This window comes from Anopheles aquasalis, chromosome 3 (assembly GCF_943734665.1).
Source record: "Anopheles aquasalis chromosome 3, idAnoAquaMG_Q_19, whole genome shotgun sequence".
NCBI lineage: Eukaryota > Metazoa > Arthropoda > Insecta > Diptera > Culicidae > Anopheles > Anopheles aquasalis.
In genome coordinates, this window is record NC_064878.1 from 13,820,001 (window position 1) to 13,835,000 (window position 15,000).

The following is a 15,000-nucleotide window of genomic DNA, read 5'->3' on the forward strand; positions in this document are numbered from 1 at the left end:
ACGAACGAGTTGCCGCTCAGCGTCAGCGTGGTAAGGTTGTACAGCTTCGACAGCTGCGCCGTGGGGATGGTCTGAACGGAGGGAGAGAGAGAAAGAGAGAAAGACGTGAAAGTGAAAACCACCGCACACCGAAAATTCTCCCGTGGGACTGATTGAAATATAAAATATTGCAACTCGCGCCAGAGTGCTCGTCCAGGCGATGGAGCGATGAGTGGAGAGGAAAGAATGGGGAAAATGGAAGGGCGGCAGGTAGTTCAAACGATTGACAACTGGTCGGGGAATTTGGGGAAGGTTGAGAGCGATAGTGATAGTGATTCGAGTCATGCACTTAGGCTCTAGTGGCACGGGAGCTTATCTTGGGCGTTGCTGTACTTAGGATGATGATTTGGAAAAGCTGTTGAGAGAGCTTGTTGCGATTTAATGTTTTTATCATAAAATGGTGTTTCACATAACGAAGCTTCTGTGATAGCTCAAGATTGGTTTATCGTTAACAAGATTTAAAAATTTTCTAAGTGCAATTTACAGACTAGTGATGAAAGGAATTCTGTCATTTTAAGAAGCTTCAGTTAAAGTTTTAATGCCACATTTAGTAATATTTTTGTAAATTGCAAAAGATCCTCAAATGCTCCGCTATAAAATAAAAAGAAATACTTTCTAAGAAACTCAAATGGAATTTTAGAGTTTAATGAATACCTATAATCGAAGCTATAGATTTGTACAAAGATTATTAAAATTCATACTGATCAATTGCTAAATATGACGTTAATGGCCATAATCCTATATTCCCAATTCGAGTTCTAGTTATTGATATTCGTATCCATCAATAGCTCATAAAATGCTCCGCAGATCAAATGTTCAGAAAATAAATAAGCCCTAAACCAGCAACACAGTAACTGTTTTAAATAAACAGAACAGTTCCTCTAATTCTGTTAAGACCGTAAAAGAGCTGAGACCTTTACAAGACATTAAACATTAAAATCATAAACATAGAATTTGCAACTAGCGTCCAGTTCCGCGAACTTCAGCGGCCCAAGTGTCAAATGAATCGCTGATGCAAATCAACTGACTCAACCATAACGCCATATTCAACACCATTGCAAATCGACAACGCCCCTCCTCTGTTCATCGCTTGTGCAGAAACCAGTGGAGTGGAGATTAACATTCCACTCCACTCTCTGCCACCAGAATACCACATTAAATTCATTGCAGAACGAGCGCACCTCTCTCACGCCAAATCTATGCCACAAGAATGCATCCACAAATCCAGCTCAGAGTGACCGTCGCACACCGGCAGAAAGGCGAGAAACTTTCAAACCAGTGACCAGCCAGTGCCTCGCCAGTGCATTGCGCATTACTGCACGCCGACTGCATTAAGCCGTTCGTTAATTTATGAGCACCGTAACAAATCCCCACCTGAGAGAGGGTGTATGCGTGCCTGTGCTCTCAATCCGCACTCCAGATCTCCCCAAAAAACGCTTAAAATGGAACTCGATTTCAGACCGGCTGCATCAGGGTTAGGAGGCCTGAGCTGACCACAAGGGGCTCTGGGGCATTTGTAACAAAAAGAGAAAAAAAAAACGTTTGTGAAGCAGAACGATGCGTCGATGCGCAGCGCGGAGAGTTAATTGTATGGAAATGGTTTATTAAATTCCATTAATTTGAATTTCAAATTCAAAGTCCACGAGGGTCCCTCCCCTCGATCGGGTCCCGAAAGTGGTGCCGTACCGGTTCGATGGGGACACCGTAGCTCGAGGGCAGCAGCGACGTCCGCGCCAGGGGCCGATGCATAATGCATTTGTAATGGGTTTCGTTCCGTCTCCCCGCGTTCCCTTTAACTTACCGTTAGATTGTTATCCGCGAGATCGATGAGCTGGAGTGCGGTCAACCCCTGGAAGGCACCGTGATCCAGCTCCATCAACACATTGCCAGCGATCCGTAGCGTCCGCAGTTCGTGTAACGCACAAAAGCTATCGTTCCCGATGAACTCGATCAGATTGGTGGACAGTTCGAGATGGGCCAATGATCGCAGGTGCTCCAGGTTGCCCTCGTACGGTACCTCCAGTAGCTGATTGTTGTCCAGGAGCAGTGTCTCAAGGGCAGTCAGTGGTTTCAGGACACCGTACTCGAAGCTCACTAGCCGATTGTTGCGTAGCTCGAGCCGCCGTAAGCTCACCAGCGTCCCGAAAGCCGTCGGATGTATCTGCTCCAGCTGATTGTCGCTCAGTTGAAGCAGTTCGAGTCGCTTCAGCCCCCGGAATGCATCCTTCGCGAGCGATTGCAGCACATTGTGGCTCACGTTGAGCGTTCGGAGTTTTTCCTGCGCCTCAAAGTTCTTGGAACCGAGCGTATCGATCCGGTTGTGGGAGAGATCGAGTGACTCGAGCTGATAGTAGAACGACAGCGTAAAGTGAACGTTGGTGATCTGATTGGCCGTCAGGTTGATGTAGCGCACGTCCGGGTTCAGCTGGATCGGGACGACCTCGAGCGATGCGTTGATGCAAGCCGTCCGCAGATAGCGATCGCTCTCGCATGTGCAGAGCGACGGACAGAAGGCGTCCGTGGCCGTCGGCAGTAGCAGCGCCAGCACCAGCAGCAGCGGCAGCAGCATCATCGTTGTCGTTGTGGTGGCCACCAGCAGCGACTGGCCGTTGGCGATGGTAGACCGACGATGGTGACGGTATCGCCACCTTGCCCTTCCATTGCTCACCGCCATCACGCTAGTTGTCATGGTTGTCACGCGTTCAGGTTTGACGTGATCGTGCGCACGGTCGCGAGATGACGGCAGATTTGTTGTCCGCCGGCGAGCGATCCTCGGCCAGCCGTGTACCGTGGGCGTTCAGGGCAGGGCAGCAAAGACAGGCAGTCTCTTGGCAGTGCTTCACGTTTGTCTTACGTTTGGCATCTAGATAAGGAGGAACAGGAGAGACGACAGAGAGACAGATGGTAGAAGTCATTTAATACGATTATCCTTCGGTAGGTGCTTAACGAAACGAATGGAATATTAACTGTCGAATGTCGAATCGGATGATTTAAGACGGCAACGGACCGTTGTGACGGACACGTCGTCTTTCGGTTTCGCCCTCTCACAGTGACTCGCATTACATTACTTCGTTGCTTTTCAATTTATGGAAAATGCGAACCAACTAAGTTGTACCACGAAAAAGCCTTCCGGGAGTGCCTAAGGAATCCATTAAAAGTAATGAGCAACACACAGTAAGCAGCCACCGTTCATTAGAAAGGACGTGCTTTTAATGGCTTACAGAGTCAGTAGTATCCGCAGAAGAAAAGAGCAACTGCAGCAGCTTTTCAGGGCATAAATCATCCACGCCACAAGCCCCACACACAAGACATGGCAAGTGGCAAAGCGCAAACCACAAATTACCGTAAATTCCCTGGTTGCTGGCTGTTTGAATCGAAGTTTTAAGCCCCCGTGCAGCTCCATCACTTGAGGCCACTTCCTTCGGTAAACGATAATCTCCGTCAGCAACGCCACCCCTTTTTAATGATAAGAACCAAAAGCGTGTACAAAGTGATGTTCGGCGCTATGTAATCTGTCACAAAACTTGTCATTTTTGACACTCGCGACGGTAGGGGATGGTAAAATTCTTGCCCGCTTTCGGTGACGCGATGGTAACGAAGCAAGCCACGGCCCGTTCCCGATGACAATTGTGTTGTGAGCCAGGCCGTCTGTGATTGTGTTTGACTTTTGAATTACTCTGCGGATTGCGCTGCCAAAAGCCAGTAGAAGCCAAATGTTCGTTTCGCCGAAAATTCCCCGTATTTTGTTCTTACTCTTTCTTTCCACAAAAATGTTGCAAAAGTTTTGGCCACACAGAGCCACAAGGAATTTTTGTGCGGGATTCATAATTTGCGAGGGAAGATGAGCAAATGGCAGCGGCAGGAGATACCACTTTCGGTGGTGGGCAACTTTTTGATTGTTGCGAAAGAGCCCTTGGTAATGTCTTATTACGATTGGAAAGTTCTTCTGGATTTTACAATGATTGCGTTTGAAGAAGTGCGTCCGGGGATTGGGGGGTGGGGGGGGGGGGGGGGGGCAGTATTGCTGCAGGATGCGTAGATGAATAAATTATGGAATTCCAGTATGATGAGTCCGTGCAAGGAAGAGGTTTCTGAGAGTTCTGAATGTAGATAATGTTTTACTGGTGGCGAATATTGGATTAGTATTCAAATAAAATGCTGCGTGTTTGGAAGTTTAAATCAATTGTTAAAGTATGGTTAAGAACAAGACCAAGAAAAGAAAAGTTACTTGTCTTAATTGAAAGAAGACATGTAATAAAATGTATTTTACCTAATGGATAATTAAGAGGAATATTGGAATAGTAGATAAAAATGACCAACTATGATTTATAAGGGTGAGATGACAATTTCTAATTAGATAACTAATAATTCTTTCTTTTAACATGAATTGTGAAATAATAAAAATGTATTTAGCTACATTTTTACATTACGTAAAGACAAAAACCTTCTGCACTCTGATCAAATAAAATATGAATCTTCATAGTTAAAACTGATACAACATTTGCCAAATTTGTTCTGAGTCTGCATCCGTGCCACGTAAAACAAAGAAGCGAACGAAATGCCCAAACGTACAAAAACAAATCCTTGCGTTAATCCCCTTGTTGTTACTGTTGTTGCTCATCGCTCATCCGCTAATTGTTATCGCTGGCACGATTTGTGACGGCCATGTTCCAGGGCAAAATAGAATAAATAAATTTGGCCAGCACCGAAAGCACTCGAAAAAGCCGGGAAAACTCACTCTCTCTCTCTCTCTCTAGACAGTCCGGGTTTTCGCGTGTCTCTTTTCTTTTTGGGAAACATTCTTTTCTATGCCAGACCGGCCATCAGGCAGCAGCAGCAAAATGGCTGCAGTGCCGAGTAACCAAGCAAGCCAGTACAAAACGAATGCCAAATCATCGAAATTCCGTAGTAAAAGCGGTTGTAGAATTTTCCGGTGAAAATCCCTTCGCCTTTCCTTCCCACCCCCTTTTTGCTACAATGCGTCGTGCGTCGTAACGCCATTTTGGCTGTGGCCCATGAGCTCGTTACGGCTAGCAGCAGCAGCAGCAGCAGCACGATGTTGGCATACAGAGAAACACATTTTCCACTTTAATTTCCTTTCGCTCCCCTCCTGGCTCTTGCGCACATTTCCCCTTTTTCCCTTGTGAGGGAGAGAACGGTGCGGGGATTTTTATTGTTTCTTCAGCTGTTTTGTCGTGCCGTTTAATTTAGAGCCGCAACCCGCCGCGCGCGTTCGCTAGCACACGGTGGACATGGACGCCGGCAGGCCACTTAGCCAAAAATCGACTTCACTTTCCCAACAAACCGCCGCAGACTCAAGACAGACGGGGCACAAACACCAGACACCGGGAGGAAATTCTTGGTGCGGTGATTTCGGTGGCCACGAAGGGAAGAGACACAGATTTTACACACTCGCTCTCTGCCTGTGGATGCCCGGAGCGCCACACAGAGTGTGACACAGATGTGCACCAGCGAGCGAGGCACTGGATTCTCGATTCCGTTCCATCAATTTCCATCTGCGGCATCATCAACATCATCGTCTTGGTCTTGGTCTTGGTCTTGGTCTTGATCGTTGTCGTTGGCGTCGGCGGCGACGTGCGTGCGTGCGTATGGGATTGTTATTTTTAGCCGAGTCTACGAGACAGAAATTAATTCCACGACAAACGTCTGCCGGGGGCCACGACCAGACCATCGTCTGCCAACGATTCCTGGGCACCTGTCTGACCTCCGAAGGGGCCGCCGGGGAGTGTACGGCGCGTTTCGCAGCGAATCACATTGCATGATGAACGCCCAGCCCATCCCAGTGTATTGTATTGTGTTTGAGACAATTTAAATTTGGAAAACCATCCAACGTGACCCTTTCGCCGCAGTCGTGCAGTCGTCAGGTCTGGAGAGGAGTTGATGATTAAGAATGCAACAGGTTCACCGAGGTCCTTCGAGGGTGACTAGACTTCTACGAAGCATACTCTCTGGTCTAATTGTACACCAGAATCCATAATCGTAAAGTGTTTTGTCGGAACTCAAACTCTGTAACTCTCGCTGAACTTCCGTTAAATTGAGGAGCGCACTTTGCACCACCGTAAACTTCCTCGAAGTCTCGGAGTTCACACAACTGAAGCACTCTTCGTCTTCTGTTTTAACATTCATCACCAGCGAAGCCATAAATATGGGTACGTGCCCTATAACTGTGGGGTGCCCGGTTATTTGCTGATAACCTTGACACTAGGAATCCTTGCACAGGCATCCTTACTCCCCATCGATGGTGGTGGCACGCCACATGGCCACCGTATTGCAAACAATATACAATAAAGGAGCTACTTGCTTCTTTCGAGGAGTAGAAAACGATCTCAGTGTCACGTACCTTTTTGGCCGGTGTTCGCTTGTTATATCGTTCACGTAGTGGATAAGTTCCTCTCCAGGCTATTGTCGACCTCTTGGTGCGCGTTATGGATATTGTTTTATGCTTTCCTCATAAATCCGCTTTACAGTTTGAATTATGAAACGATTGTGTGTTTGGGCTTGGGATTTTGCAGGCGAATCCAAAGAAAAACTACTGAAAACTATGGAAGATTCGGAGCTGCGAAGCCAAAGGATATGGTTGCGGTGTTCGATCGGTCTGCCACTCACTGGCACGTCACTAAGTGTTTGCGTTACGAATACAATGCTGTGATAACATCGCTCTTATCCCCGTGCTGTTGCCGACATCGTCAAGTCACTCCGAAAAGATGGTGACTGACAAACTGATGGTCACGTTAACCCACGGCTCGCTTCTCGGCCACGGCCATTGGCAAAACAATAGCGCGACGCTTCTCGAGTTTCCTAGAGCGCTCGAGCACCCCGTGTCTCTTTGTTTTCCACGCCATCCACGACGGTGCACGGACGGCATGCGGTAAAGTGCCACTTCATGGTCACAGCAGGTCCCCTAAAAATGATTCCAAAGTGATTCGACAGAAAAGTGTCACCAATGTCACCGAAGCTGATGCCTCAATTTGGCAGAAGATCCGATGAGCCACGCTGTGTCACCACTCGCGGTGACATATTTGCTAAACACTCGCCCCACTTTCGCTCACACAATGGAAAAATGATCCCTTTTTTCTTCTTTTCCTCACCAAGTGAGTGATAAATTAGCGACCAAAAGGACAAGACGCGCGCCAGTAGGAGACGAGCAGTTGTCAATGGAAATGGCCACGAAACGGTGACACCCGTGACATCTTCACTTCGCATAAAAAAAGGAAAGGAGTCAGGCCAGGTGGAAGCGTTCGACAGCGCCTCCGTTGGTAGACAATGTGTGGTGAAGAAAGATTTATGGTCCCGGGAAGACATAACCTACCGTCGCTTGGACGCTTGGGATTGGATTTTGTGGGCAAAGTCTCGCTGTCCTCACGGAAGCGAGCCACAAATGGAGCGAGCGGGTTTTTAGAGGTAATTGTTCATCAAATTCCTTACTCGTACTCCTGCGAATAAACTTAGTTTGTAATGATGTTTGATTTCACTCCACTCCGAACAATTGACAGAACAATTTTGCCCACAGCCAGCAGGAGAAGTCATACATCGCTTTATGGGCATGCACCTTTCCTTCTTGGAGGCCATGGCAGGAGGCATCCAAAAAGGCAAACGAAGGAGAATGTTTGTTTGGATGATGTTAGCAGAAAAGCTCGTCGTCTAGTCTGTCGGTCTAGTCTATCTCGGTGCAGCACAAGGCACCCAGAGGAAGATGGAGTCATCAGTTTGTGGATCGAGATTGATGCCTCGCCGTAGGAAGGAACTCTCGCTTGCCGGTCTGAGGCAAACGGAGGAGTTTTTGGGTGGTGTACACAAAGGTTTTGATTGCATTTATGCGATCCATTTAGCGAAGACCGGTAACTTAATCAAAGTTTTATGATCATGTGATGTTGCGGCGTTATGGTAACCGTGCCCGTGCCGTAGTTCTCTTGCTACCTTGGTGTAGCACATCATGGCGCATGTTTCGATCGAAGCAACCAAGAGGCGTCTCCGCGTTGCATTCCACTAACTACCGAGAACACATTGTTCTCCTTTGTCTCTACTTGGCAGCATGTATCGATGCTCGTAGATACGCGCGGAGCATGTAAATCACGCATCAGCATAAGGAGTTTTCAGTAAAAATTAAGACACCTGATACCACAAATGGAATAGCAGGAGGCAGCAGTAGCAGCTGATGCCACACCAGTCGTGCGTTTCCCATAATAAAATCGTTTGACTTAATCAATTTCAACCGCGTGGGATGTGTCGTGCGTCTGAGAGTCTCGGAAGGCTAGCGAATTACAATTCCGGTCGTCTCACCTCACGACACCGCAAAGCAATTTTCCACCTCGTGACCATGCCATCCCACCACATAAATGGTTCTATCCCTCCGGGGAGAACCGGGAAAAGAAAATATCCTTAGACACCTGAGTGCCAATAGTCCTGCCTGCCAGCGGCTTAACTTTATTTACACTCCAGACCGAGCCCCCCGGCCGGTTTCATCCGGCAGAAGGCGCGCGCAAACAAGAAACCGAGACGGAATTTTAATTATCAATTTATTCCACGGATTACAGCGCCAACTTTCGGGTTCTGTTCGAGTTCGAAGACACAGACGGCAGACGGCAGTAGACAACCTTGTTAAAGAGCGTTCCGTTCCGTTCCGTCACGTACACTGGCGGCACGCAATGGATGTGCATCGTGGCGCAGTATGGCGGGAAGTTGAGCGAAAAAAAAAAATCCCGGAGTTGAAGCGACACGCACCACCAGCATCACAGTCTCGGGTGGTACCGCATGCAAAGGACATCGAGGGGACCACCACCGACCACCACGGCTGAAACGGTAACTTTAAATCTCTGTCACTTATCCATGTCGTAAAACCAAACACCCCGGGACTCGCCAACAACGCTGACGACGACGACAACGACGTAGACCGATGTCAATGTGGCGGCGAGTCAGTTTAGAACTCCACTGAACGATCACGGCTTGTGTGCGCCCACCAGCGATATTTGTTTGATGTTTGTTGCTGCCAGTGCTGCTGCCGGTGCTACCGAACGGAGGAGTGGAGTGGAGAGTAGCGCGTAAAAAAGGCATAACTTCTGCTCTGAACGGGAAAGGCGAGCGCTCGAGCACACGCCGCATGGAGTATATCATCATTATGCGCCCTCCTCCCCTAGTCCTGGGCTGGCAAGGCTGGCAAGGCTGGCTTTTTAACGAGCTACGGAGCGGCTCGTTCGACGAAGCGTGCGATATCCGAGGCGGTAGCGTCATCAGAGTAGCGCACGCACCAAGCAACGATGAGGTGTGTGGTAGGCCTCTCGCCCAGAAGAGAGGGCTCTCCCCGTCGTAAGTTCAACTCTCGTTCGTTCGTAGTGGCTGCTACCAACGACCACCACCGTGTGCAGCATCGCCGCCGCCTACTTCGTTGCAACGTTCAGTCAATTTGCCAAAACAAAGTCGTTTATTACTCGCCGTTCACACACGACGCCGATGGATGCTGAAGCGTCTGCAGAGGAGATCATCCTTCTACCACTGACTGGGAGTGCTGCTGCTGCTGCTGCTACTGGATGCTGTTGTTTAGTAGTAGATGATGGCGTAGAGCTTTTTAAGTGTTTACATGCCTTCAATCGTTTGCTGTGACACTTTCTCTCGCTCATCTAGAGCTGCATCGTGTCCAGTAGAGTGTTTTAACGTTTAAGCAACAGAGAACCATAACCAGTTCCGGTGTTTGTAGACTTGTGGTGGAAGTGTTGTCCAAAAACAAAATAACAGCTACGACGATGGGATGTCATCCGTCACACCCAACAACACCGGGGACATCCTCATCGCGGCGAACCGCGTTGTCTAGGCGCATCACGCAAATCCATGCGCTGCGGTAGGTGCTGCTCCGTACCTTCTTTCCTCTGTAGCGGAGAGACAAACGAGATTGTCAAGTGGATAATCTTTTCGTTGTCCTACCATCCCTTGACTGCACTTTCTCTTGGCTTCCTCGCCAGGTCCACGGGATGGCGATGACGAACAGATTATGATATTCTGGCCCTTGGTGTGGTGGTGATGTGTAATGCGGAAAGAAAGTTGTCGCGAAGCAGCATCACCACCAGACAGCGTTTGTCTACAGCTCTAAGATGCGTCTCGCTTCTTCAACGCTTGGTTGCACTTTTTCTTCCGCACAGGTTTTGTGCCAGCTCTTCCCGGATTAAATTTAGTTTCTCTCCCCGTCCCCGAGACACTTGTCGTCCGATTCATCTTCAGCGCCCTGCGTTGTATGAAGCGAAGCGGTGGCCATTTGTTTCGAGGTTCTTGGCACGGCGAAAGGCTGGAGAAACAGGGCATCGTGTCGGGTGTGGTTGGTAGACCGTAGATGATTCGAGCTGCATTATGAGCAGCAGCGTAATTGTTGTCGAAGTTACAGTTTTGTTGAAGCGGAAAATACGAGTTCCTGGACAATCTACCACTGTGCGAGTGGCCACTCGCCCATGTCTAACAAGTCAGACATTTCATTGGACTTAGCATTGGTACTTAGGTCACTGCGCTAGTTGTAACTTATGCTTATCAAGTTAATGTGACTTTTCAAGTATAATGAAGCCTGTTTAGTGCCCTTTTCGAGGCTAATGGCCTAGCAGCACACAACCGGAAATCAATTCTCGATAGCAATTCCTTCCTCTTACCAATCACGCCACCACCACCTGGGCTCCTGGCACGAATTCGCACGAATCGCATGCCAATACTCGTGCCCAATGTACAAACGGATATTCAATGAAGCGAAAACACATAAATCAACCAATGTTCGCGTTCCGCAGCATACCGTTTGCGTGTAGAAAAACGCGAAATGGCGTGAAAAAAGTCGCACGGCGAAAAATTTCTTCCTTTTTCTCGCCATTCGGCATCGCGAGGGCCGCGTGACCGAATTCTGCAAACCGAATGTCCCCGAGCCCGATGGAAAGTGCGGTCCCAGGAAATGTTAATGTCGTGCTTTCTTTCTTGCCCCCCCTCCCTCACCCGTTGGTGAAGGTATTTAAGTATTTTTTTCACCCCTCATCGAATGATAAGAAAGAAATGAAAAATGAAAGCACAAGCCGGTGTGCATTGGTGTAAATATGGTCCTCATTTCGCTGGTTCGCTCCGCGAGAGATGATTTTGTAATTTCATTTTAATGCTCCCCGCATGTACTTGATTACACATCGTTACGCCCTGGCGTTGGGCTCATTTAGTTCGTATGACGGCAACATTAGAGCAGAAGGGCTCGAAGGATTACCTCTGTGTTCGTGGTACGCGGTTTGGCAACTTTTTACGGCTCATCGCATCGGATGTCATTAAGATGGTGGATGCCGGTTCCCTGGTCCCTTGGCCAGGAGAGCAGCCAACGGTATTCCATCGTTTCCTTTGAATCCTGTCACAGAATCCTGTCCTGTCGTTTTTTTTACTCTCCCCCTCTCTTGGTTCCTAATGGTGGGAATTCGACGAACACGATTTCACCACATCATCACCTCGCTGGTGGTTTCGGGGTAATGTTTAATTATGGGCATGGGGCGTGTGATTCTTGCGTTGTGCGCTACACCAATGGAAAGGGGAACCGCGGAATGTGGTGAACATTAAATTGATAAGAAAGCGGGAATAACTCATCTTTTATGAGTCCATAAGGTGATGGTGATGGTGGTGGTGGCGGTTGCGTTTGCGGTCCCAGAAGACACGAGGGACCACGGGATGGAATGCGTTCTCATCCGGCACGAAATGTACTCTCGAAATACGGCTACGGGTCCTGTCTGTCTCCGTGTTTCTTTTCAACGGAAGAAAGTGAGTTTTCTTTCACTTTTCACCCCATTTACTCCGGGGGGTTTTTGCTTGGAAATGGTGCGCGCTGCCGTGTTTTCGGAAAGGAAAAGAAAATATAAATTTTCCTCCTCCTCGCCCGGCCAGACAATGGTTTTTTAGGGCCACTCGACCCGACAGATGCTTCATTACGCCACTCGCTCCTTTGTTGCCCAGATTGGCGAGGTCTCGTTTCGCTCACTTTGCTGGTAGACAGACGAGTAGCGCAATCAGTTGGTGAAGATAATAAATGTGAGACAGAAAATTATGTTGATTTACGAGAGCGGCAGAATGGCAGCGGTGCGTCTCGCGGTGACAAACAGATGGAGTAGCCCGCGCATGACAATTATAGCGAGGACATCAAGAATCGTGTCACTGCTTCATTAGCGGTGTGGCGGGTACTTTTGGGTGTGCCATGAGTTGCGCTTTTATGTCGCACAATCCACTGGCTGGGATAGGTCTTTCAAGGAGTCTGTTTTTAATACATTAAATACGCATTTCGTGCGGTACTTTACGGGCGTGCATGTGAATAGTTTGATTTTACAGTGGGGAAAAAGAGGTTATAAAATGTTTATTCTTGGACGTAAAGTAGAAGATGAAAAGCAGGGAAATTTCATGAAACGTTTAGAGTAGTTTGAAAATGGTTTTCCCATTGGCAATATTGGATCGCGGAATATTAATTGAAGTGCTTTAAACAAAGAGACAAAGTTTAAGTGGTAAAATTTATGAATTAATTTGCCAGAAGATGGATCGACGCTAAAGTGGATTTGCCTTGCCATAAATTGGCTTAAAGTAATATGAACCCTCGTCTATAACCTAAAACCACACGAAGAGAAGAGAGAGAGAGAGAGTAATTGTCTAATCATCAATCATATTTATGTCAAAACAGTCTACCCGGCCGACCGGCACGTAATGGAAAGTGTTACTTTTGAAACTACTGCTCCCCTCAATTACTGCGCCCCTTTCTTTTCAGCATTTCTAATAATTCCTCTTTGAGGTGCCACGTGCCGCTTCGCAATACATTAATGCTGGCCAATGTATTCCCATTTGTCAATCAAAACCATCAACCAGTCTCAAGGGTGTGGTTTGGTCGGGATCATTCAAACTTCTTGGCTTGGCCAGTGCAATCCGATACCCTCGAGTTGGCTGGTTGACTGCTGAACAAAGCTTTGCTTTGTGTATCCTTCGTTGCGACCAATGGCCGTCTGAAAGCTTTTCTCTGACGTATTTTGTTTGTTTTTGGTTTGGGGGCTCTTGGGGAGGAACATGATGAAAGGTATCCTTTACCCCCACTACCACCCTTTGCTAACAGAGGATATGTTTGCCATTAGCGGACTAGTCCGTATGGCCACGTGCTGTGCCGTCTGCTGGAATAGTGCTGACCGGTTAATGGCTTCTCGGTATGGGGATTGCTTAATATTTTAAGCAAACCTGGCGCACGTTTCGGTGGTATCGCTCGACAGGTAAACATTCTCTTTTATCCTGTCTGGAGAAATGCGACAGGACAATGGCCAGCCGTCGAGTGGGTTGTTTGTTGCTTTTTTAGTGTCTGTGTTTGGTTCGACGTCGAAAAGCAAAAGCTTTTTGTGTTGTGCGAAAACTTTGCGCCAGGAAAAATGGTGGAAACCCCCCCATTGTGTGACAGTTCTCATCCTCTAACGCCTCTCGAATGTGGTATCGTGTTGGCTAATCTGTTCCTTTTTCTCACAAAACTCACTCCATCCTGTTATCAACCACGCTTCCTCCTCGCAATGATACGAATGTCGGTTCCGGTTTGCCATTAGTGGTAATTGAAGCACGTGCTTTAATCAGCTGAAAGATGGTTATGAGAGCTGTGAATCTGAAGCGCCAGACACCGAAACGTCCAAACATCGTGCTGCAGCCGCCGGCATCATCATTGGTGTGTGAAAACTGTCATCAACTCCATTGGGCCATTGTCATACCGCATCCAACTCGCATGCATCGCAGTGAATCGGCTTCAAACGAGGAGATTACAGGCATAATTGCAGCACAAACGTGGTCGTATCCTTGTCGACATCCGGTTCTACATCGGTGCCGAGGAGTGGTGCTCCGATCCAATTATTATCTCTGGTCCTATTTACTAGCATCTTGCTTTCACGTGGCCAATTGTGTGAAGATAATCTTTGAGGTAAAAAACACACAAACACACATGCATGGCTGTGGTAGGATCTGGATATTTCTGGATCTCTAATTATGAGATCTGTATCCTTTTCACCACCGTGCATCGTTATGCAGATGGTTGGAGGAGTGACATAAAAATGAAATCCAACTGCAGCAGCAGCAGCAGCAGCAGCAGTAGAAGAAGAAGAACCAAAAGGACTCTTTTGGCTGTGTATCCCTTTGGATACACATTTGGATTTGGGCTGGCTGTATCCCTTTGGATTCGCTTCTGGATTTTATTGTCTCAATCAAATCCCATTAACGAGTGAGAGGAAGGGAGCACCACCTATCCCCATGCTGCCGTGCGTCACGAAGTCCGATTTTCCTTTCCGATCCGTATCGCGCGATGGCGAATCGCCATCCCCTGGCTCCTGGAATGCGACGGAATGCAAAGAAAAGCTCGGATGCTTTTCTTCCCCTTTTTTTATTGTTTCCATTTCCATTTCCATGGGCCCCAACGTGATGGGAGGCCTATGGGTTTGTGGCGTTTCGTAAAGTGTCCTTTCGCTTTGGCAGTAGAGCCTGGTCCCAGGTCTCGGATTGTTTTTTCGCTTTCACTGCAGCAGCATCGTCCTGCAGAAGCGATTCACCAGTACCAGCACCACCAGCAACGACATCATCTTTGTCTGCAAACATCATGACGACAAAGTTGATGACGACGACGACGACGACGACGACGACTTGGATTGTCGAATCCGAGGGTGTTTTCCCCGGGATTTGACAGCCAGAACGTGTAGCAGGGACGAAGAGGCGCAGAGAAAATCCTTGGTGAAGTGAAAACAAGGACAAAAACTTGGGGAAAGAGGGGCCCACTGTTTGCCTAGCGTAGGCTCCATTATCATTTTCATCGTCTCCACCAAATCGTCCTTCTTTCGTCGTCATCATCAGCGAGATTGTTTGTTTATTTATCTTTTGTGCGTTCCTGTGTTGTTGCATCCCCCTCTCTCTCTCCTTTTCTTTCTTTCCCGCTTTCTCTCTGTTTCGTTTGCAAGC

At 47.9% G+C, this 15,000-nt stretch overlaps 1 protein-coding gene across 1 annotated transcript in view; it reads right to left on the reverse strand.

Annotated features, from left to right (window-relative positions):
* Positions 1-15,000, reverse strand: part of LOC126579340 (nyctalopin-like) — a 77,789-nt gene that overhangs the window by 7,313 nt on the left and 55,476 nt on the right. The window contains exons 3-4 of the mRNA XM_050242832.1: positions 1,841-2,902; positions 1-71 (exon numbers count right to left, since the gene is read on the reverse strand). The exon at positions 1-71 is cut by the window's left edge and continues 90 nt beyond it. Coding sequence (XP_050098789.1) covers positions 1-71; positions 1,841-2,728 — 959 coding nt within the window. The 5' untranslated portion in view covers positions 2,729-2,902. The remainder of the gene's footprint in view (positions 72-1,840; positions 2,903-15,000) is intronic.